The sequence below is a fragment of the Phyllobates terribilis genome, unplaced genomic scaffold (assembly GCF_046119375.1).
Source record: "Phyllobates terribilis strain yellow unplaced genomic scaffold, ASM4611937v1 Scaffold_9__5_contigs__length_417890890, whole genome shotgun sequence".
In the NCBI taxonomy this organism is placed as follows: Eukaryota; Metazoa; Chordata; class Amphibia; order Anura; family Dendrobatidae; genus Phyllobates; species Phyllobates terribilis.
Window position 1 is genome coordinate 157,126,974 of NW_027362769.1, and position 26,096 is coordinate 157,153,069.

Consider the following 26,096-nt stretch of genomic DNA (forward strand, 5'->3'; position numbering starts at 1 on the left):
CCGGAGGTCGTGATCATCTATTGGTGCGACCCCCTGCTACACCCGCTAGGAAGGCACCGCATAGGGTCAGGGAGACTGGCGCCAAGTTTCACCAAGAGAAGGCCCGAGGCAGCTGGACAGAAGCGTGGTCACTGGTGGGGCATGAGAGGCCAGAGAAAGGATAGAAGGGAGTCCTGTGCCATACTCTTGAACTGCCTGGGGGTTGACCGAGCCCCTCACCTGGTGGACGCAGCACGGCTTGGGCAGTCATTGCTGACAGAAGTTGCTTGGATTTCAACTGTGAGTAAAAGGCCTGAACTGTACCATTGGACTCTGTGTGATCTATGCTGTGCCTGCACCATAACCCCCAGAATCCTCTTACACTGCCCTGAGGCTACACTCTTTCCGTGGGGAGTTATCCTATCCCTGTGCTGCACACTAACACCAGCCTCAGCGGTCTGCCTTGCAGCGGCTGTCATCCTTGACCGCAATCCACGGGTGGCATAGGTGGACATTCATAACCCTACAAATAGACTGCCACAGCATTTGGTCTGACCACCCTGAGTCACGGGATCGGGTTGCCACTACTACCCCCATCATTGCACTGAAGCCCGGTTCCGGGTGCCCCACGGCCCAGGGGGCGAGTCATTTGTGCATCTAATAAAATTGATGGTTCGACTGTATCTATAAATTTCTATGGTCTTCAATACAAAAGGCCACCAGCGCACCTTTTATTTACGGATACAAAAAGGGGTCAGATGAGGTATGGGTCCCACATATAGGATGGAAACCACCACTAAATCTTTTCACTCTACCAAGCCCATCGTCTTTTTGCAGCCTCACTATACAGGGTTACACTGTCTTGGCCTGTGAACATCATGTGAGCTGGATGATGAAGCTGTGGTATTAAGCAAACACAAGCAAATCTTGAAAGCTGCAATTCTCCAGAACAAAACCTGGTAAACAAGTATATTTATATTTATATGAGTTCAGCACTTTGCAAACCTATGATTTTTCCCATCAAACCAAAAGTCTTTGGTTAACACAGGGATTTTGTTTGTATTGTGAGTCACACACAATCACAAATGCCATTCATAGAGGAGCACTTCAGAGGACACAGCGATCTGTATTTTGGGTAGCAGCATGTTTAGTTCCTGGTGTGGATTAAACACAAGTAAACAGGTTTGGTTAATATATTTTCTTTTTCTTTAGTTTCCCTCTTTCAAAATATTTAAATAAAAAAGTGCAATGAAGTTTAATACAATATTGCATTTTTACTTTGTTTTATAACCTCTAGTGTTGAGCATTCCGATACTGAAATATTGGGTATTTTTGTGTCCAGCCAGGTACAGCAGGCAGGAACGGGCTGCCCCCTACCACCAGCTGCCTATTTGTACCTGGCCGGACACAACAATATAGGGAAGCCCTTTTTTTTAAATTATTTCATGAATTTCATGAAATAATTTTAAAAAAAATACGTGGGGCTTCGCCCTATTTTTGTGTCCAGCCAGGTACATCTAGGCAGCTGGGGGCTGGAACCGCAGCGCAGGGAGCCCCAAGCTTTCTGGGCCCCTCTCGCTGCAAATTGCAGTCCGCAGCCACCCCAGAAAATGGCGCGTTCATAGAAATGCCATCTTCTGGCGCTGTACCCAACTCATCCAGGGCCGTGGTGTGGTGGCTCACTGGGTAATAAAGGGGTTAGGGCCAGCTTGGCATTATCAGCTGGTCCTAAGCCCAAAATTCATGGGGTCACGCCAATATTAGACATGACCACCATGAATTTCTAGAAAGTATTTAAAAAACACAACACCCAGAATAAAGTCCTTTAATTGAAATAAACACACAATTTTTTAATGTTCTAAATTAAACCATACTTACCATCACACCCATTCCAGCTGAAGCCAACGATCTCCTGCAATAAAAGTAAAATAATAAACCAACCTCATCCTTACCTTTCCATGGTTACCACGACAGCTTCAGCTCTGCTACATTCACATGACAGGCTGGATCGCAGCCAAAAGCTGCCATCCAGCTTGCCATGGCGCAGACACTGAGAAGCGCAGTCATGCTTGCGCTCTGCAGTTTCTCTGAAGGATGACAAGCTGGATTTCAGCACTCAGCTGCCATCCAGCCTGTCATCTCAATGCCATCCCAGCGTGGGAGAATTCTCCTGCTGAAGCGCTGAGCCCAGGAGAATTCTCCCGCGCTGTCAGTGACGTGCATGAGGTGAGCTGAGTTCATTGGACATGAGCTCACCTCATGCACGTCACTGACAGCGTGGGAAAATTCTCCTGCACTCAGAGCTTCAGCAGGAGAGTTCTCTCACGCTCACTGCAAGCGCAGGAGAATTTTCCCACGCTGTCAGTGACGTTCATGAGGTGAGCTGAGTTCATTGGACATGACCTCGGCTCATCTTTATGCCGTCACAGCGAGACACTGAGGAGCGCAAGCATGCCTGCACTTCTCAGTGTCTGCGGTATGGCAAGCTGGATGGCAGCTTTCGGCTGCGATCCAGCCTGTCATGTCAATGTAGCAGAGCAGAAGCTGTCATGTGAACCATGGAAAGGTAAGGATGATGTTGCTTTATTATTTTACTTTTATTGCAGAAGACATTGGCTTCAGCTGGAATGGGCGTGATGGTAAGTATGGTTTAATTTAGAACAATAAAGAATTGAGTGTTTATTTCAATTAAAGGACTTTATTCTGGGTGCTTGTGTTTTTTTTAACTTTGACTATGGGGTTAGTAATGGGGGTGTCTTATAGACGCCTCTCCATTACTAACCTGGGCTTGATGTCAGCTGGCATTATAAGCTGACATCAACCCCAGCCCTATTACCCCACTGCCACCGCTACAGGGCAGTGGGAAGAGCGAGGCTAAGTGCCAGAATTTCTGGGGCGGCTGACAGCTGGTGTTTCTAGCCTGGCAGGGGGCCAATATTCATGGCACCCTTCCTGGGCTATTAATATCAGCCCCCAGCTGTCTGCCTAGCCTTTGCTAGCTATTAAAATAGGGGGGACCCCACGTCATTTTTTTGGGGGTCCCCCATTTTAATAGCTAGTAAAGGCTAGGTATTCAGATGGGGGCTAATATTAGTAGCCTGGGAAGCTCTGTGGGTATTACCCCCTTCCCAGGCTTCAAACATCTACCCCAGCCGTCTGCTTAACCTCCGCTAGAGACTAAAATTACGGAGAACCCCACGCCAATTTTTTTTTAATAAATCCTTTATTTTAACACTAAATGACAAGTACAGTAATCAAAACTATCACTGTACTTCTTATATATGTGACTGACATGTTTCTATCTATCTATCTAATCTATGTGTGATGCTCTATTCTTTCTGTTATAAATTGTCGGGAACTGATGCTGAATTGCCGGCCGGCTTTTTTAAAGAGACGGTGCATGAAAACAATATTATTTTTTTAATAAATCCTTTAACACTAAATGACAAGTACATTAAGCAACACTGTCACTGTACTTCTTATATATGTGACTGACATGTTTCTATCTATCTAATCTATGTGTGATGCTTTATTCTTTCTGTTCTAAATTGTCGGGTACCGGTGTATGCCTCTGCTGAATTGCTGGCTTTTCATGCAATACATTCTACATTATTCTTAGTTGTTTTCCTTCATGTAGAATTAACCTACAAGGAAAGAAAGGGTTTATTTTCATTCCGATATTTGTGTCCCATTGACTTGCATTGGTTTCCGGGATCAGAATAGGCGATATCCGATATTTTTTGTGCATCGGTCCGATCTAATCCGATCCGATATTTCCCGATATCGGAAGGTATCGCTCAACACTAATAACCACTCTAAGTATTCTTACAATCAATCACTGTCCCAGGTTTCTCTAGGTTTATACACTGCTCAAAAAAATAAAGGGAAGACTAAAATAACACATCCTAGATCTGAATGAATGAAATATTCTCATTGAATACTTTGTTCTGTACAAAGTTGAATGTGCTGACAACAAAATCACACAAAAATCATCAATGGAAATCAAATGTATTAACCAATGGAGGCCTGGATTTGGAGTCACCACTAAAATTAAAGTGGAAAAACACACTACAGGCTGATCCAACTTTGATGTAATGTCCTCAAAACAAGTCAAAATGAGGCTCAGTATTGTGTGTGGCCTCCACGTGCCTGTATGACATCCCTACAATGCCTGAGCATGCTCCTGATGAGGCTGAGTATTGTGTGTGGCCTCCACGTGGCTGTATGACCTCCCTACAATGCCTGGGCATGCTCCTGATGAGGCTGAGTATTGTGTGTGGCCTCCACATGCCTGTATGACCTTCCTACAATGCCTGGGCATGCTCCTGATGAGGTTGAAGATGGTCTCCTGTGGGATATCCTCCCAGACCTGGACTAAAGCATCCACCAACTCCTGGACAGTCTGCGGTGTAACGTGACGTTGGTGGATGGAGCGAGACATGATGTCCCAGATGCGCTCAATCGGATTCAGGTCTGGGGAACAGGCGGGCCAGTCCATAGCTTCAATGCCTTCATCTTGCAGGAACTGCTGACACACTCCAGCCACATGAGGTCTGGCATTGTCCTGCATTAGGAGGAACCCAGGGCCAACCAGACCAGCATATGGTCTCACAAGGGGTCTGAGGATCTCATCTCGGTACCTAATGGCAGTCAGGCTACCTCTGGAGAGCACATGGAGGGCTGTGCGGCCCTCCAAAGAAATGCCACCCCACACCATTACTGACCCACTGCCAAACCGGCCATGCTGAAGGATGTTGCAGGCAGCAGATCGCTCTACACGGTGTCTCCAGACTCTGTCACATCTGTCACTTGTGCTCAGTGTGAACCTGCTTTCATCTGTGAAGAGCACAGGGCGCCAGTGGCAACTTTTCCAATCCTGGTGTTCTGTGGCAAATGCCAAACATCCTGCACGGTGTTGGGCTGTGAGCACAACCCCCATCTGTGGACGTCGGGCCCTCATACCACCCTCATGGAGTCGGTATCTAACCGTTTGTGCAGACACATGTACATTTGTGGCCTGCTGGAGGTCATTTTGCAGGGCTCTGGCAGTGCTCCTCTTGTTCCTCCTTGCACAAAGGTGGAGGTAGCGGTTCTGCTGCTGGGTTGTTGCCCTCCTACGGCCCCCTCCACGTCTCCTGGTGTACTGGCCTGTCTCCTGGTAGCGCCTCCAGCCTCTGGACACTACGCTGAAAGACACAGCAAACCTTCTTGCCACAGCTCGCATTGATGTGCCATCCTGGATGAGCTGCACTACCTGAGCAACTTCTGTGGGTAGTAGAGTCCGTCTCATGCTACCACGAGTGTGAAAGCACAATCTACATTCAAAAGTGACCAAAACATCAGCCAGAAAGCATTGGTACTGAGATGTGGTCTGTGGTCCCCACCTGCAGAACCACTCCTTTATTGAGGATGTCTGGATAATTGCCAATAGTTTCCATCTATTGTCTATTCCATTTGCATAACAGCATGTGAAATTGATTGTCAATCAGTGTTGATTCCTAAGTGGACAGTTTGATTTCACAGAAGTTTGATTTACTTGGAGTTCTATTCTGTTGATTTATTTCCCTTTATTTTTTTGAGCAGTGTATTTATAGTGATTGATAACAGTAGTGAATATACTGGATTCCTAAAAGCAAATAAACATGAAGGAAAGCTATTATGTGAATATACCAAATATGTGTAACGTGGCATGGGGCAGTAGCCGTGGGCAAGGTACTTGTCTTTTTTACATGAAAATGGGGGTCCAGGCTGGGTGTGCGGACTTGTGCTTTAGGGGAGGTACACAGGCCGCATGTAACTGATGTTGTTGGTTTGTCAGGACCAGGTGTTGGAAAGTTCAATGAGAGAGACCACCAGTTGAAAATAAACTTTTACTGATTGGGAAATTAGTAGGGAATGTATACTAGTGATAGCAGGTACACATAGTCTTATGAATGTTTCCTTTATAACTTGAAGCACTTTCCACAAACAGATTCCATCCTCTTTCTTCTAGTATTTTCCATTCTTCACCTTTCCTCTTTACTATCTCTATTTGTCCCCTGTCTCCACTGTCTCTTACTACTTCACCACAATGCAGCTCGACACAACAGTCCTGCATAGCAAGAGTCCTTTACTCGCCCCATGGTTCTGCATCTTCTTTCCTCTTAGGATGCCAAGATGGCCAGACTTAGCTTCAAGCTCTCTGACGCTCTGGAACTTCCACTCAGGACGTACTCCTTGTCTCACATACTCAGTCCTGTCTATGCCCATTACTTTCAAGAGTTATAAACTCTGGATCTTTCTGCTATGTGTCCTTTCCCAGGATCCATCTCTGATCAATCACTCTGTTTCTTAGTCATTTCTGCTCCAGATCTCGCGATCTCTTTCCTTTGGTCTCCTCTCACTTTAGGGACCCCCAGACTGCAGCCCTGCTCACAATGGACCTTAGGTACTCTTTCTATGCACTCCAAGCCCTATCTTCTAACAGGAAATTGTAACATTCTCTTCAACTCATCCCCTCCCATGCTGCACTAGTCCCAAACAATAACTCTCACTATGCTTATTGTCAAACTACACGCACTACCAGTATTACTAACATAACGCACATCATAATTCACAGTATATATCACATTTCACATTACATCATATAACATTTAAACTTGTTTCTTCAAGTGGCAACATGGGCTACATGTCCATCTCCTTACATACGAAAAATTCATGTTGCTTACTTGCCAAATCTTTCAGAATGTCTCAGAGGCTCCTAACAGTAGTTTTAGAAGAACTGTCAAGGCTTTCCACAAAACAGGTTTCAGGAGGTTGCAGAGGTGCAAAAATGCACATTCTGAGATTATGTTCAAGACATGAAAGCCTAAAAAGTTGAAGTGGTGAGCACTTGTGGGAATAGGCACTATGAAACCTTGTCACATGTGTTTATATAGTACCAACTTATTCCAAGGTGAAAGGCAAAGATTATCAACACTCACATCAGTTTTCTGTCCCTATAGTCTAATTTCTCCATTTCAGCTATAAGGAGGTGGACTGTTGCTGTCACATTCCTTTCCCTAAAGACACCAATCACATTATTGTAATGTGTAATATGAATAGTGATATGCGTTAATAATGTTTGTGTATTTTAGTGGAATGGGCTAGTGCAAGGCAAAGTGACAAGTTCCTGTCAGAGGATCAGATAGGGCCTGGAGTGCTTAGTGAGTGTACTACAAGGTCCAAGGTTAGCAGTCCTGCATTCGGGGATGACCCTAAATGAGAGGAGACCAAAGAGCAGGGATAGCGAGATCCAGATTACAAGTGACTAAGAGACAGAGTGACCTTCCGGTCATAGGTCCTAGGAGAGGACACCTATCTACCTATCTACAAGACCCTGAGCTTATAACACTAGAATGTAACAGGCATAGAGCAGAACTGAGTATGTGGGACAAGTAGAGTGTCACATGCGGGAGTTCCAGTGCATCAGCTTTACTGGCCATGTTGGCAAGCTGAAGGTAAAAGAGAATGCGGAACTGCAGAACAAGTAGATGACATTTGTTGATCAGGACTGTTGTGTTAAAGCTGAGTTGTGGTGAAGTATGGAGAAACAGTGGACAAAGAGGACCTTGAAATAAACTACTAAGGAAGGAAACTACGTGTAAAATGCTTCAAGTTGTAAAGGACACATTCATAAGACTTCGTACCCGCTATCCCTTGCATATAACCCTTACCAAGTTACCGTTCATTAAAGAGTTTATTTTTGAATGTTGGTCTCCTTCAATGAACTGTGAAACATCTGGTCCTGGCAAACCCACAACAATAGTTACATGCGACCAGCACGTGCGTAATGCCCTCACAGCACAAGTCCACGCACCCAGCCTGGACCTCCACTTTCATATAAAATGCCGAGGCACCACAGACAAGCGCCTCATCCATGGCTACCACCCTGCGCCAGGTTACACAGGCTGGCACAAATGACACACACCCATGCTCACATATGTACACACACATACAACACGCGTCAACACCGCCAAACAGCTGTTTACAGTGCAAGCGGTGGTAGGATGTGATCAGATACAGAGCAGAACAGCACAGCTACATTAACTGCATAGTGGCTGTGGACGGGTACTGCACATCCGCCTCTATTGGAATGAATGGAAGCCGATCTGCAGCACCCAGCTGCCGCCACAATACAGCTGATTGGCGGGGGTGCCAGGTGTTGCACCCCCACTGATTTGAGATTGATAAGCTATGCTAAGAAAAGGTCTTCAATAAAAAAAAAAGTACTGGACAACCCCTTTAAATAAATTTCACATTTTAGTTTCGCGTATGAATTTGATATATGTTTATATATTTTATAAATCTATAGTTTAGTTTTTCCAAATTGGTGAAAATCAACTAATAAAAAAATAATAATACCAAAAAAGTTATCCTTTGGCATTCTCATGAGAAGATAATGTCACACAATAACCAATTTGATATAATTTTTAATTACTATCCCGGAATTATTTAAAATTTTTACAATATAGACAAGCAATTACTTTAAGAAGATACGTGTGTAGGCTGTAGAAAATCTGTGGCGTTAAAAATTAATATTTCAAAATATCCCAATTTTTGGAATTCTCTGTAGGCAAACTGGACAATGAAAGAGCCACCTGTTAATTGCTAACAATGTGTTTAAATGCCAAATATTCAGAAGTCACTTTTGGCTCAGTCAGATCGCTGTACTGGCGATGACATCGGTTGTGTGATCATTAAAACATTATTCCAAAAAGCTATTTATTTTATTTTCGTGCCTAAACACTGTAACATTAATGTTTCTGATACTGTACATTGATGATAAATTTGATACGCTGCTCTTAGCTTTTAATTTAGAGAAACGCAAATGTTTAAAGTTCTGGATGCAGATTCCTTAATAATCCAAAATTAAAGATTTTTCAGGGATTAGAAAAAGAGGTTTAATTGTTTTTGCCAGTCAACAGCATCAGGCTTGTCCATAGGCTATGCCTGGCATTGCACTTCAAAAATGCAAAGATACTTGTCACTCCAAAATGAAGATAAATTAGATTTTTAGTTTGATTATCCAAAAAAAAAAATAATATTAGCAATGTTTCCATCCAAAAATATGGATCTTCATCAGACACTGATTGCTCTTTCTCCTCCCAGCACCGGGCCTCCCGCCAGTGATTGAGAGGTCACTGTGACCTGCTCCAGCCAACACATCTCGCTTAAGTGCCATCAGTCCGGGGGTGGTCCATGCACAGTAACATCCTGATGATGGTGCGAGAGCTGGAATGTTCATCTGCTCATGTGCCGCCACCGGGAATGAAGGCGCCTAAAAAAGATATCAGTCTTTGGGACCTGCTCCTCAGCCTAAGATTTCATGGAAGTGTCATCATTCCCGAGACCGGCGCTTGTGCAGGTGGATATTCCGCCTCTCTCTATGTCATCAGGATGTTACTGGCAGGTGCTACATCTGAATTGATGGTCCCTGCGTGTGAGCAGGTCACAGAGAAGAAGGACCTGTCAATCACTGGCTGGAGGTCGGCTCCAGAAGGAAAAAGAGGACAGCGAAGCTGGAGCGGTGCAAGTGAAGACCAAACCCATGCACTTGCGAGGTCGTTTGCATAAGAATGTGCCAACAGATTATGAGACAATGGAAATACAAATTTATAATATAAAAGGTATAAAGTCATTATCATTGCAGGGACGATACTATGATGATGCTACTTTGGGGTCTAAAAACATGCTAAAAGTGTCCTTTTTTTCCACCTACTGATCCAAAACCACCTCTCGGGTGGTCTCTTGCTGGTCTGTGCATATTTTTGTGCAACAATGAGGTTTTGTCCACGCTCACATGATCACAGCAATCAATGGCCTCATTGGTGAAGATGGGATATACCATACAAGATCGGTGACCGACTACAGCTATCACATGCAGAATCGACACTTCTGAACTGACGGGTAAGAAATCACAGAGCAGTGACAATGGCTGCTGCTGCAGCTGGGAATTTTAAAGATGTATTTTTTTAATCTAATTGCATTTTTTACTATTTAATTCTCTATCTACACAAATGATTTGGACGTTTGTTAAAAAAAAAAAAAAAAAAATAGGAGACCCGACTGCTGTAAACATGGCAAAAAAAATATTCAGAACTGAAATTTGAACCCTTTTAGAAATTTTGGCAATATTCAAAACGGATGGGCAGGGGCAGAGGAGACCATATTTATAGTATAAAAGTGATAGATGACATAAAATACATACCCAGTGATTTTCTTAGCTCATTTTTCTTCTCTTTTAGCTCATTCCCTGGAAGTAAAATCTCCGTGCTGGCAGACTTCCGGACATTAATACTCAGTGCTGAAAATGGCTGCACCATTCCCTGAAAGACACATTCGAAAAGTTTTTAGACCTTAAAAGATTTTTTATTTTCTTCATTGGAAAATCAGATTAAATAACAAGTACAAAAATTATATTACTCTTCTCATGAGTGCACCAAACCTCTGCCACCCGGCATACTGCGTGCCTGAGGGGTGGTGCCCTCCTGAATGATTGACAGTTTGGACCAGTGGCATAGCTGCAACCCCTGGCCTGAACTTTACTGCCTCTGTAGTATGGGAGGAGTGCATGGGAGATTGAAGCTGAAAGTATCCAACAATCTGGCCAACTTCAGAGGAATGCATGAAAGCTTCCCTGCAAACAGTTTGCAAGTGCTGCGCTCCTTGCCTAGGAAACTGGCCACCTCTGATAGACTGCAAAGGTGGACGGTAAGCTGGGTAACAAGCAGTACATAATAGAATTAAAAATCCCTCCATTCTTAAGGTTTTTACAAGAACTTCACAATTTTAGGCTTTTATGATGATGAGAAAACCCATTTAAAGAAAACATTCCAGATGAAACTGATACACTGTTACCTCAAAGAACACAAATGATAAGTTATGAGTTTGACCACCCCTTCAGGTCATGCACCAGATATAGCAAAGAGAATCAGAGGATATATGTCTTGTGTTTAGATTAAAACTGGAATGACAAATAAAATAATGCAATAGGGTCTTACAAAGAAAAGAGTAAAACGGGATTTGCTCATCTGGGGGGGGTGAAAGTCACAACCCCTTTGTTAGATTTAAACAAACATGGCTGCTGCAGATCCACCAAACAGATAGTAAGCAAACTTGGCGATGAAAGTGGATATAAAACCCGCGCTGCTGAGGATCCAATATACGATAGGAATCCTGATGCGGTATGGATGCTGTTTTATTTGTCAACGCGTTTCGAGGTGATCATACCTCTTCATCAGGATCATTGTGGTTTTTCCTGATGAAGCGGTATGATCACCTCGAAACGCGTTGACAAATAAAACCGCATCCTTATCATATCTCGTTTCCTATCGTATATTGGATCCTCAGCAGCGCAGGTCTCATATCCACTTTCATCTCCACGTTTGCCTAGGATTTATTCCCTGGCATTCTCCTTAATGCTGGTATCTTCTCATTTTTGCTAACTTAAAAGTCTCAGTATAATAAATGCATTGTAAACCCCTATGCAGTGAAAAAATGAAAATTTCTCAAATGTTACAAGTCTGGAACACTAATAATTACCAATTTTCCAAACTTTCCTCATATCCATCTAAAGTAAATGCATTTCCTAAGACAACTCCTCAGAGATGAACTGCTCTTGGGGGTCTACAGATGTGTTCATTACTTTTTCTTTTGGATTGAGATATTCTGACATAATCGGCAACAGATGGCCAGATTTGAAAAAAAAAAAAGAAAAAGATTTTTGGATACTCTGCTGGGAGATGTTTCTGGTCTATGTGTTTGTGTGGTTGCCCAGTGGTTGTGATGTGAATTACAGCCTGACAAAGATTTTGCTAGCATGTTGAATTAATATATTGGATTTGTATAGTCAGATATTGGAGTCTTTAAAGAAATTTGCATAAAAACGTGTGGATGCATGTATATAACAAATATGCCTTAATACTTTATATTAACAAGTATTGACTAACTTCAACAATTTTACTAACGCAATACCCCTTAACAGAAGGTGATTGTGAGAAAGACATAATCCTACCGCCTGCAGCCTTTTAATCATCCCATCGAGCAGGGGGATTGCAGTACTTATATTCAATGTGTCAAACCCACCGATAACCACTGAATTGAATGGACCTCCATGATATCCCTTGTATACAGTGGAGACAGTAGCTATCATCCAAAAAAACATTACTAGATATGATTCTCAGTTTCAGATAAACCAAATTCTACCAAGGCCTTCATTAAGTAGCTAAATATATCCAAAAAAAGTGCTTAAAGGGAATGTGTCATCAAAAATTGACCTATTGTTTCAATCAGGTTTTTGTGTTAAATGTATTTAAAAGAAAAAAATAAAAAAAAATGTTTCATATCAGAATCTGCATTAAAAATAAAATTTGAAAAACTTGCAGTTTTCAAAAAGACTTTAAATCTTTGCATATATTACATGCAATGAGCAGATTCTGACCCATGTTTTGTATTGAAGCATCTAATGAGCGTGTGCAAAGTTCATTATAAAGGAAAGGGAAGCAGGGTCACCTATTGTGTAACTTGTGTAATCAGCTCTATATAAATGTCACGCCAGGTGTGAGTGCAAAACAGAGAGTCACGCCAGGTGTGAGTGCAACACAGAGGGGAAAGGGAGCCCAGACACTAGGGAAAGGGGGTAGAGGTGACCTCCTAATCTGGGCTAGCATCACCCCGTCTCCACCTAACGTCCCTATACAGCCTCCGCAGCTGTCGCGGATCACGTGCCTCGCCCTACTATCCCTGGCGTAAGCCTATAGCTGGGGGTGGAAGTAGATGAGCACTAGTCAACCTCCGCTAGTACTCTAAAGACAAAAGGGGAAGACAACTCAGGGGAATAAAAACTTAGCTTTATAAGAAACTCCAACAGGGCACACGGCCTCAAGACTCCAGAGAGGACGTGATGCTGCTTCAGCCAAGTTCCAAGTAGAAATGAGTATAACCGGCGACGCCCACCTAGACACATCAGGTATATATACACCCAGACTAAAGGGAGGTAGTCGCTGGTTCCTAAACACAGCCTCCTATCTATGCATTGCCAAACGTGGAGATCTCCTGCACACCACTGCAGGGCGACCGTCTGTCACTTTTGACACACCCGTGACAATACAGGTGTCACATAACATTGGAATCCTTCCTCTGATGAGGAGGAGTCCTGAGGAGATAATTTGCATATTCCCACTGCATTTTGGGGTAAGTGAAGAGTCTCTGCGAGCTCAAAGAACACTGGATTTTGGCTGTTGGAGCTGAAAAGAGGACATTGGTAAACCAGGGGAGGAATCCTGAGGAGATAATTGGCATATTCCCACTGCATTTTGGGGTAAGTGAAGAGTCTCCGCGAGCTCAAAGAACACTGGATTTTGGCTGTTGGAGCTGAAAAGAGGACATCGGTAAACCGCGCGCCGGCATTTTGAAGCTTTTTTTTTAAGCTTTTTTCACTGTTTTCAGAACATTAACAATAAGAACATGGAAGAGTCCAGGAGCCATTTGGTGAGCTGCATATCCTGCTACATGTTCACAGACTTGCCAGTGGAAAAGCCAAACTTCACATGCCAGAAATGCAAGCTTGTGTCCCTGTTGGAGGAAAAGTTGCGAAATCTAGAAGAGAGGTTAACTACCTTGAAAATCATTAAGGAAGGTGAAGAGTTCTTAGACAGAGCAGAATTATCTCTTCATGATTCAGAAAGAGAAGAAATTCGAACTGCACCTGACGAAACAGAGGAATGGAAGCATGTGACCCACAGAAGCAGGAGGATCGAGAGGCAGTCAGCACCCATACTGCTCAGGAACCAGTACCAGGCTCTCACGCAGGAGAACCATGAAGAAATACAGCAAAATAAGACTTTGCCAGCAATGAATAACCTTGTAAGCCCTCAGAATCCTCCTGGATGGAGAAAGAAGAATGTTGTGAAGAAAAAACGGAGAGTGGTGGTCATGGGGGATTCCCTGTTAAGAGGAACAGAGGCCGCTATCTGCAGACCAGACATAACCTCAAGAGAAATGTGCTGTCTTCCAGGAGCAAAAATTAAAGATGTGTCTGACAGGATATCAAGACTCTTCAGACCTACAGATCACTACCCATTCCTGCTAATACATGTGGGGACAAATGACACCGCAGGAAAGGACCTGGAAACCATCTGCAGTGACTTTGAAGACTTAGGCAAGAAAGTGAAAGAATTGGGAGCGCAGGTGGTCTTCTCATCCATCCTCCCAGTGGATGGCCATGGAACAATGAGGTGGAATAAGATTCTACAGGTGAACAACTGGCTACGTCGATGGTGCTGTCAACAAGGATTTGGATTTCTGGATCACGGAATGAATTACCTATACGATGGACTACTTGATAGAGATGGGGTGCACCTTGCGAAGACTGGAAAACATGTATTTGGAAGTCGCCTTGCTACACTCATCAGAAGAGCTTTAAACTAGAACAATGTGAGAAGGGAAGCAAAAGGCCAGAAAAAGCCATACAGCTGACAAATACTATTGAGATCTCTGCTACTGGAAGTGGAAAAGAAGAACAAAGACAAAAAAATCTAAATAATAAAAATATGGGAGGAAGAGAAACCAATCACAAACTAAAATGTTTTTATACAAATGCACAAAGCATGGGCAACAAACAAGGAGAATTGGAACTACTAATGCAGGAAAAGGAATATGATGTCATTGGAATCACTGAAACTTGGTGGGACGATACACATGATTGGAATAAAAGGCTAAAAGGATACAACTTATTTGCAAGAAACAGACTTGATAAACGAGGAGGAGGTGTTGCATTGTATGTTAGAAAAGCGTATATCTGCACAGAGATTGAAGCTTCAGAGACTGGGAGTTCTGTGGAAACTGTTTGGGTAAGAATACAAGGAGAGAACAACGGAAAGGACACCATTGTAGGCATTTACTACAGGCCACCTGGGCAAGCTGAAGATATGGATGAACTCTTTTTGTATCAAATGACCAAGTTCTCCAAAAAATATGCCGTAGTGGTCATGGGAGATTTCAACTATCCAGACATTTCTTGGGAATATCTCTCAAGTAAAACTAACAGGTCAAGCAAATTCTTATCCTCTCTTGCTGACAACTTTATCTTCCAAAAGGTAGGGGAGAAAACAAGGGGATCTGCTACTTTGGATCTAATCCTTATAAACCGGGAGGAAATGGTTGAGGAGGTAAAGGTGGCTGGGACCCTAGGAGGCAGCGATCATGCTATTATAGAATTTTGTATAACTAGAGGAGGAAGACATGTGAAGACTCAAACTTCAAGGTTAGATTTTAGAAAGGCAGATTTTAAGAGACTCAGAAAGAGAATAGGAGGGATCCAATGGCTGGATGTCCTTAAGGACAAAAATGTCCAGGAAGGATGGGAAATTTTTAAAAATGAGATTCTCAAAGCACAATCGTTAACAATCCCGAAAAGTAGGAAGAATGGGAAGCATTTAAGGAAACCAGGATGGATGAACACAGAACTTAAACACATGCTAAAAAGAAAGAAAGAAATGTTTATTAAATGGAAAGAGGGAGGCATATCTAAAGAAGATTATAATGCAGTCTGCAGATCCTGCAGGGCACGTATCAGTTTAGCTAAAGCTGACAATGAATTAAGGCTTGCAAGAGATGTCAAAAGCAATAAAAAAGGATTTTGGGGGTATGTCAAAAGTAAAAGAAAAGTCAAAGATGCTATAGGATTTTTACAGGATGAAAATGGAGAAATGGTAAGAGAGGATGTTGAGAAGGCCGAACTTTTTAATTCCTATTTTGCATCTGTTTTCTCTCAGAAAGAAAATGTAACATCAACTGATCTTCACTGTCCTTTTAAAGGAATAGAGGAATCCAAGTTATCTGTAAACAGAAAGATTGTGAGGGAATATTTAGCTAACATAAATGAGTTCAAGTCTCCAGGTCCAGATGAATTACACCCCAGAGTACTGAAGGAGATCGTAGAAGAAATTTTAGAACCACTCTCCATAATCTTTGAAAATTCTTGGAGAACAGGAGAAGTCCCAGAAGACTGGAGAAGAGCAAATGTTGTTCCTATCTTCAAAAAGGGGAAGAAGGTGGACCCAGGGAACTATAGGCCGGTGAGTCTGACTTCTATACCAGGAAAGATCTTTGAACAAATTATTAAACAACATGTATGTAAGTACATGGATAAGAATGAAGTGATTAACCAGAGTCAGCATGGGTTTGTAACTAACAAGTCATGTCAGACTAACTTAATTTCCTTCTATGACAGAATCACTGACTGGGTGGATCAGGGAAATGCTGTAGATATAGTATATCTTGACTTCAGCAAAGCATTTGACAAAGTATCTCACACCATCCTTATTGAAAAAATGACCAAGTATGCAATGGACCAGGCAACTGTTAGGTGGATTCATAACTGGCTTAGTGATCGGACTCAAAGAGTGGTTGTAAATGGCTTCACATCCAGCTGGATGAATGTCTCAAGTGGGGTACCACAGGGCTCCGTCCTGGGACCTGTATTGTTCAACATCTTTATCAATGATTTAGATGAAGGAATTGAGGGTAAACTGATTAAATTTGCTGATGACACAAAGCTAGGAGGGATAGCTAATACTAGAGAAGAGAGAGAGAGGATTCAAAAAGACCTAAATAAACTGGAGCAGTGGGCAGCAACCAACAGAATGGTTTTTAACAGGGAAAAATGCAAAGTACTACATCTGGGCAATAAAAATGAAAAAAGCATATACAGAATGGGAGGAATAGAGCTAAGCAACAGTACATGTGAAAAAGACTTAGGTATACTAATAGATCATAGACTGAACATGAGTCAACAGTGTGATGCAGCAGCAAAAAAGGCAAATACAATTCTGGGATGTATTAACAGAAGCATACAGTCTAGATCACGTGAAGTCATTATCGGTCTTTACTCCTCTTTGGTCAGACCTCATCTGGAATACTGTGTACAGTTTTGGGGACCACATTTTAAAAAAGACATAGACAAACTGGAGCAAGTTCAGAGAAGAGCGACCAGAATGGTGACTGGTCTGCAAACCATGTCCTATGAGGAACGGTTGCAGGATTTGGGAATGTTTAGCTTGCAAAAAAGAAGACTGAGAGGAGACTTAATAGCTGTCTACAAATATGTCAAGGGCTGTCACATTGTAGAAGGATCATCTTTATTCTCATTTGCACAAGGAAAGACTAGAAGCAATGGGATGAAACTAAATGGGAGGAGACACAGATTAGATATTAGAAAAAACTTTTTGACAGTTAGGGTGATTAATGAGTGGAACAGGCGGCCACGAGAGATGGTGAGTTCCCCTTCAATGGACGTCTTCAAACAGAGGCTGGACAGACATCTGTCTGAGATGATCTAGTGAATCCTGCTTTGAGCAGGGGGTTGGACCAGATGACCCAGGAGGTCTCTTCCAACTCTACCATTTTTATGATTCTATGATTCTATGAAGCTGCTGTAAATTCTTCCTGAAAGGACAGGAAGTATGAGTCTTAAACAGCCCCAGTGGCCAATATGAAAATTGCAAGCTTACCAATTTTGTTTTTGTAATACAGATTGTGATCTGAAAAAATAAAACATTTCCAATATTTTTCTTTAAATACCTGATATACCCCCATTTAATGCAAAGTTCTTTTTCTCTTGTGCATGAAACAAACCACGGCTTGCAAATCAAAGAACAAAAGTTTTTTTTGTGCTGTAAAAGTTACAGAGCTGTCACTTAGAGAACATAACCTTCCCAGGACGTCAAAGCAAATGACTAATTCTCCAAATAATCAAGACCTAATTATTTAATTATTGACGGCTCACGCTGTTTGTTTTTGTCTGCATATCTGTCATTTCATCCATCCACTAAACTGTATAAACACACCGTCCCTCTAAAAACTTTTTTTTTTCCTTCTCTTTTCTCGAAAAAGGTAACAAAGCAATACATACCAAGCTGTCAATTGCGTTTCGGATCGCACAGAACCATTCCTGTATGGTAACGTCTGCGTCTGACTGTAGAAGGAACTCATTTCCTGATTCTGTTGTGATCTAAGGAGAGAAATTTTATTGTAAGCAAGCGGACTGTTGAAAGATTATTTATGTAGACCAAACATGCCCAATGCATGGGAATTTCTTTACTTTCATACTAACAAGCCCAAGGAGCCTTCACTTTGAAAATCAATACAGTTTTTTTTTTACAATCAAGATGCTAAGTCAAGGGTGGAAACTTCGTAAATTAGATATAAAAGTACAAAAGGAATCTAAACATGATCTAATACAATTACATAATACAGTAACATTTATTTTATTTGGCATTAAATAGCTCAGAAACTGATATTTCGACATGATACTTTCCAGAGGAAACCTGTAAAACAATCAAAAATCTCATATGACTCAGAAGACTTTGTAGAAATAGCTAATAACTAGTTTACTTTCTATCAGCAATTTATTTCAGACTATCATCTTTATAAAAAAGAATGTTCAGATGCAAACTCTGTAAAAGGACCTCTTTATTTTACTTGCTATTTATTAGTGTCCTATTTCGTGGAAAGGAGATCCGTAAATATGGTTCACTGCATGTACGGTGTCTTTAAGGACACTGGGGCATTGCTCTCCACAGATTCTGTTCTAGATAGGTGTTGCTCCCCTTTTTGAGCTAGGCATCTCATCTACATAGCTTCCCACAGGCAGGTATCTGAACAGTTGGGTCTGGGTCCTGCTCTGCCTCCATCTATTTTGAGGTCTGCTGACCCAGAGAGGTTTAATACTAGAAGATAGGACCTCCTCGATTGGGTTCACCTTGTCGTGGTGGGATGGCTTTTTACGCTTTTTTGATCAAAATAATGTTAACTAAGTTCCTTATGTTATTTATATGTACTATTGCTACTTATTAATTTACTTAATACATAGTATTTGCTCATTCAGTTTTTATCTTAGGTTTTGTCTGTTAAATGGCCACAGTGTGAACGTGCAGCTGCACATTGTACTTACAACAACATATGTTCCCGCTCATTTGGTTTTGCTTTAGTTTTTTGTTCTTGGTTCCAACAGGGGTGCGGCTCCCAGTTTTTGAGTTGGGCATTTTGTCTATATAGCTTTCCATGGGCAGGTGTCTGAACAATCAGGTCTAAGTCCTGCTCTGCCATCTATTTTGAGGTCTGCTGATGCATAGAAAGGTTTAATATTAGAGAAATGATTGTCCTGATTGGGTACACTTTGTAGTGGTGGGGTGACCTTTTCAACTTTTGGTCAAAATAGTGTTAACTAAGTCTCCCAAGATATTTATATGTACGATTACTATTTATATATTTACTTACTACATTTTATTTGCTAGTTTTTTTTTATTTTTAGTTTTGTCTGTTCTAGGTGAAGCCAGGTTATATAATGAGGCAGCCTTGTGCACCTCCTGAGACTGCTGAGGTGAACACCCAGTGAAAGAGGCCTCCTAGATATTGTAAGCAGTTGCAGACCCCTTCTAGCTTGTCTGTATAGTGGTCAGTTGCAAGACAAGATGACCTAAGACAGTGGCTGAGCCTGCCTGCTAAGTGAAACAACCTCATTTTCTGAACTACATTGTTAATGGTGTCACAAGGCTTTTCTTGTTGATGCTGGTAACCTCCAAGTTCTGCGCCTCAACCCTGATGTGCAACCACCATGTTTTGTGCCTCAATGCTAATGGCAGCTTGTTGCTCTCGTCAAAAAGAAACTTTAAGCCTTATGTTTCCGTCAAAAACCACTGACCAAGCTAACCGATCTCCTTCTTGATAAGGGGCAAAGAACCTGATAACTGAAAAGAGCTCCATCTGCAGACAGCTTTTGGAGAAGATTCTGTTTTGGATTTATATCTTGAGCTATGTGGCAAGGATCTTGAAAGGATCAGAATTGAGTTCTAGGATTGCTTCATTCAATAAGTGGCAAGAGAGCCACAGTTCTCCTTCACTTTCAATCACCACTTTTTTTTTTTTTACCACTAGAGTGGTGCTTCTTATCTAAGGTTCCTGCCCCTACTCTTATGCTTAAAATCCACAGTCTTCCCCTTCTATTACTGCCGCTTCAGTTGGTCTCCGCCATTGTTTCATGGAGCGAGCCAGAGGTCACAACTCATTACAAGCCAATGAAAGTCTCATTCTGGCTCTTGTGACGTTGCGGTCACAAGAAGGTGTCGCAGGAACAGAGCGGTGCCGAAAAAAGGTAAACACTAGTGATGAGCGAGCATACTCGCAAGTATTCGGTAATCGCCCCAGTATCTCAGTACTCGAGATGCTCGGAGCTCGCCGAGTACTTCCGAGATGCTCGGGCGGATGCTCGGGTGCCCTCCTTGCAGGTTTGGCGCTCTTTAGAGAACCAACCAACATGCAGGGATTGTCTGCCACACACTGTAATGCCACAGCCATGTTGGTTGTGGCATTACAGTGATTGGCTGGCCGCACAGCGTCATCAGGTCTATATCAGACCTGGCGCCACTGTGCTCGTCAGTCTACTCCACAATCAGGCAGAGTAGGGAGAGGTGCTGCTGAGTTAGGGAGAGATTTGGTTGTTTCTTAGTTAGTGTTGGTATTCCACAAGATTCTCTACATATCTATCTCAACTAACAGTCCTTCTGAGGACTAATCCAGCTGCAGAGATATCAGTGCTAGGCTGGCAGTGTATATAGCAGACTGCAGTGCATATAGCAATAAGGTCCATTCCAGTTCTGTCTGCTGGTGCTTTTACAGATATTTGTAGAAATAGCCCCAGGTATCAGTGGCCAGGAATCATTTTTTTTTATCTTAATCCTGATTATTTGCTTAAAAAGAATCCAGAGAACACCATTTTTCTGTGACATTTGCTTGTTGGCACTGCAGAATACAGCCAGGTCCTTTCTATATTACAGCGGTAAAAATCCAGCTATTTAAAACTGTGGTTTGTCCGTCACACGGATCACATTTAATTGCGCTGGAAATTCTGCCATTTCTGGCCTCCATTGAAATTTTGTTTCAGTGTATCAGTGAAGCTATTGACACAAGGTGGCTGTTCAAAATAGTTACCTACAGGCTTCCACACGGTCAAGTATCAGTAGCCGTGAGTCGGGACCGCATATTCCTCACCCTGATTGTCCTTCCTCCCACCATGCCGAGTGCCCAAAGACAACTGATCCCACACTTGGACACTCCGAAGAGCTGTACACTTTTCCATTTATAGATTCGGGCCTCTCGCCCCGTCCACTTGAAAAGGGGCAAGAGGAGATCACATGTAGCAATGCCCAAATATTTGAGCAGCCATGGTCATACGAAGGCAACAACGATGATGAGACCAGGGTGCGGAAGTGGAAGACGGTGGATGATATAGTAACTGACCCAACCTGGCAGGAGGACATGCAGAGTGAGGACAGCAGCACACAGGGGGAGGGAGGCAGAGCACCCCAACAGGCAGGAAGAATCAGTGTGGTGGCCACAGACAGAAGGATGGCAACCGTTCCCCGTAACACCAAGTTGCCAGTTCAACTATTAGGTCTTCCCTAGTCTGGTTGTTTTTTAAAGACTCTGCCGATAACCCCAAAAAGGCCATTTGCACCACATGCCAGGCTAGCATCAGCAGGGGTAGCAAAACTACCAGCCTGACCACCACCAGCATGATCAGGCATATGGCAGCAAAGCACCCAACTTTGTGGGCCAAACCCCAGGGTCCAGGAACAGTGTCTGTGGGTGGCACCACTGGTTCTTCCGCTGTTGTGCATGCAAGCCAATTCCCTGTCCATGGTGCATGTGAAGATGTCTCTCGCCCTGCGCCTGTCGTTGCACACTCTTGACTAGCACCATCAGCAAGCACGTCCACATCCTTGTTCCAGTGCAGCGTTCAGTTGTCCCTACCCCAGTCCTTGGAACGCAAGTGCAAATACTCAGCCAACACCCCACAGGCCACACTACTAAATTCACACATTTTGCGACTGCTTGCTCTCGAGATGTAGCCTTTTAGGCTCGTGGAGACTGAAGCTTTCCGGAACCTGATGGCGGCAGCCGTCCCTCGGTACTCGGTCCCCAGCCGCCACTATTTCTCCTGGTGTGCTGTCTCCGCATTACACAAGCACGTGTCCCACAACATTAGCCATACCCTCAACAATGCAGTTACTGGGAAAGTCCACCTAACCACGGACACGTGGACAAGTGCTTGTGGGCAGGAACGGTACATCTCGCTGATGGCACACTGGGTCAACATAGTGGAAGCCGGGACCCAGTCGGACCTTGGGACGGAACACATCCTCCCGATGCCGAGGATTGCGGGCCCTAGGTCAATCAGGGTTGCCCCCACAGTCTACCGCTCCTGCACCTCATCCTCCTGAGCCTCCTCCTCCTCTTCAGTCTCCATCTCCAAAATGACCACATCAGTCACAAGCTGGAAGCACTGCAGCACTGCCTCGGCCAAACAGCAACAGGATGTGAGGCTGTGCAGAAGCTAACCGTACAACGCTGAAGAGTTGTGTACAGCTCTGAAAGATCAGGCAAAACTATGGCTCACACCGCTGAATCTACAGCCAGACATGGTCATGTGTGACAATGGCCAGAACCTGGTGACAGCTCTGAGGCGAGGCGAGCTCACACATGTACCATGCCTGGCCCATGTGCTTAACCTCATGGTTCAGCAGTTTTTCAAAACCTATCCGGAGCTGCCGGATCTGCTTGTCAAAGTACGCCCCCTGTGTGCCCATTTTAGCAAGTCAGCTACAACTTCCACTGCCCTTGCCGTGCTTCAGCAGCGTTTGCAGCTTCCGGCTCACCGACTGGTGTGTGATGTCCCCACGCATTGGAACTCTACACTACAGATGTTGAGAAGGATTTATGAGCAGAAGAGGGCAGTTGTTGACTACCAGCATCATCAAAGCCGTCTTTATTCAGTTCAGACTCCACACACAAGACCTCAGGAGTGGACATGGATTTCCGACATATGTACCATCCTTCAAAACTTTGAGGACTCTACCAAGATGGTGAGGGGTGATGACGCCATAATTAGCGTCACCATCTTGCTTCTCTGTCTTCTGAAACGCTCTCTGCTCACAATCAAAGAGGGTGCACTGCAGGCGGAGCATGATGAGATGGAGCAAGGAACCATACAGGGTGATTACACACAGCCCAGCCACATCTCATCCCAATGTGGATTGGGTGACAGTGAGGAAGAGGAAGAGGAGGAGGAGGAGGAAGAACAGGAGCTAGTTTCCTGTGCTATAGAAGGTACTACCTGCACAACTGTCATACTGTCTCTTCAGCGTGGATGGCCTAAGGATAGGGAGGAGGAGGAGAGAATGGTCAGTCCTCCTCTTGGTGAGGACACGGAAGTCTTGCCTGTTAGCAGTCTGGCACGCATGGCTGAGTTTATGTTACGCTGCTTTGTCCGTGACCATCGCGTTCTAAAAATTTTGGGTGACAGTCATTACTGGTTGTTGACACTTCTAGACCCGCGCTACAAGGAGAACTTTCTATATCTTGTTCCTGAGGCGGACAGGTCTACAAAAATGGGGTAGTACCAGCAGGCCCTTGTTGCGGAAGTATTAAAAAAATTCCCATCTGGTGGCAGAGGTCACAGTTCGTTGGACAACCACGGAGTACATGCGAGAGAGACACAACTCCAATCCAGCAGAGGCAGGGGAACACTGTCAAAGTTCTGAGAGAATTTTCTCCGTCCCTCCCATCGCCCAGGCCCTGAGGCGCTGGGTACTCTCACAAGGAGTGCAAAGTTTGGGAAGATGCTGAAGGAGTACCTTGCCAATCGTACCAACGTCCTCCGTGATTATTCTGTGCCTTATAATTATTGGGTATCCAAGCTGGACACGTGGAATGAACTGGCTCTCTATGCCTTAGAGGTCCTGGCCAGCCCTGCCGCTAGCATTTTATCAGAGCGGGTTTTTAGTGCCGCGGGTAGAATTATAACTGAAACTGAAAATGCTGACAGGCTGACTCTTATAAAAATGAACAAGGGTTGGATTGGGCCAGACTTCTCAACACCACCGAGTGATAGCAGCGTAGCATAAACTCAAATCCAGTGTCTTTTTTTGGGAGGTATATTCCCATGCACCTTTTCACACCCACACATGGGTATACCCTTCCTGATTTTGGCTATTTGCTCTTGTCCTCCTCCTTCTCCTCATCCTCATCCTCCACCACGATATCACCAGGGTGACCGTGGTCCGTGATGCAAAAACCACATAATTTTTTTAAAGGGTGTTTATGATGCCCGTAAAACATTTTTTTTATACAGTATGTTCATGTATACTCCCCAGGGGTAAATGTTTGTCAGCCCATACACTTAGTGCATGGGCATTACAAGTGTAGGAGACCCGCTTTTTAATGGGAACATTTTTATATGAGGCCCACCTCCACGTCTTTTCCAAGGGACATTGGAGTGCCTCCCAATTTTTGGCAACCCTTGAATTCACTGCATAGGCCAACACTATGGGAGATCCACTTCCTAATAATTGGAACATTGTTTTCAGGAGGCCCTCTGACCTTCATGTCTTTTCCAAGGGGCATTGGAGAGCCTCCAAATTTTTGGCAACCCTTGCATTCACTGCATATGCAAACAGTATGGGAGACCCACTTCCTAATAATGGGAACATAGATGAGGGCCTCCTGAAAACAAAGTCTCTTCAAAGGGGTATTGGGGTGCGTCCAAATTTTCAAAGGGGTATTGGGGTGCGTCCAAATTTTGGGCCCCCCTGCCACTCACTGCATACACAATAACAGTATAGGAGACCCACTCTTTAGTAATGGGAACAACAAAGCATAGCTGACTGATGGCTCTCTAAGAATAGTGAGGGCCGACTGCTGGCCCTTTAAGAATAGTAAAGGCCGCCTGGTGGCACTATAAAAATAGTGACTTTCAGTGTCTCTCCTTCATAAATGAAACAGAATGTGTCTGATCATGTCTCACGCACCACATGGCCAGATAAGGTTGTAAAATGTTAAAATGACATTTCCGGTGAACGCATTTGTCACGGTGGAAAGCAATGCAAAAGTGCAGAAATGCATCAAAAACGCTACGTGTGAACATAGCCCAAGGTGTGGAGGAGTATTTTTGTTTTTGGTTATTTATTTTGCTTTATATACAAGTCATTACCCTGGAAAGGATGTTCCTTAACATATTTCCCAGGAAAATCCATTTTGGTTTCATTTTTGTATGTTTTATTGTGAGTCCGTAAAAGTGGCGTAATTCCTCTGAGAACGTTGTTCACAGTAGTGACCTGGGCATCAGAAATGCTTCCAGGGGTCTTCCTCATGCTGTTCCCATGTCATTTGAGCAATGTTCCCATAGATTTGAGCAATTTTTAGGCCCTCTGCAGACCGCCGGGGGGAGCCGCCTGAAAAATGCTATAGTTTTCCATAGACTTTCATTGGGATTGTTGCTCGGGTCGAGCACCAGAGTATTCCAATGTGCTCGACCTTAGCATCGAGCACCCGAGCACTTTAGTGCTCACCCATCACTAGTAAAGACATTGGAGGGTGAATATAAAGCTACGGTCAGGAAACTTAGTTTAGAAGCACCACTCCAGGGCTGAAAAAACACCGCTGGAGTGGTGCTTTTCAGGTGTTATTTGTGTGAACAAATATTTTTGTGAACTCTATTTTGTACCTACCAAACTGTAAGGTGGTTTTCTAATCATCATAAATTATTAATATTGCAAAGTGCTTGTGTGGTGCCCCTGCGGGTTCAGTCACCACAGAGGTACTGCATCTCACCCAGAGGTGTGATACCCACTCTCAGGTAAGGAGGGAGTACTACCCGGGACCCACACACCCGCATCCAACACACTCCATTTCAGTAGGGAATGGCGAGATTGCTCCTAAGGGAGAACACAGTCCCTGGTTCCTAGCTGGAGGGTGGAACCATGTAGTGGGTGTGGGTGGAGGAAGTAGATCAGGGGAGCGCTGTCAGGAAGACTATAAGAAGTAGGAGAACCATCTAGAAACAGTCAGTCAGTTGTGAGAGGTCAGTACAGAGGAGAGACAGTTGGGAGTGGGAGCTCAGAAGGAGCTCCGCTCAGGAGAGAGAGGAGTCGGGCCTAGTCTGAGAGGCCCAGGAGAGAGAGCGAGAGAGGACGGGAGCAGAGGGAAGGCTCCAGAGGAAGACAGAGGGGATCCCAGGGGCACGGTGAGTGCAGGAAGCC

General features: G+C 43.7%; 1 protein-coding gene across 1 annotated transcript in view; it reads right to left on the minus strand.

Moving 5' to 3' along the window:
- Positions 1–26,096, minus strand: part of ARHGAP15 (Rho GTPase activating protein 15) — a 1,188,983-nt gene that overhangs the window by 482,360 nt on the left and 680,527 nt on the right. Inside the window, exons 8-9 of the mRNA XM_073647243.1 lie at positions 17,912–18,010; positions 10,208–10,325 (exon numbers count right to left, since the gene is read on the minus strand). Coding sequence (XP_073503344.1) covers positions 10,208–10,325; positions 17,912–18,010 — 217 coding nt within the window. The remainder of the gene's footprint in view (positions 1–10,207; positions 10,326–17,911; positions 18,011–26,096) is intronic.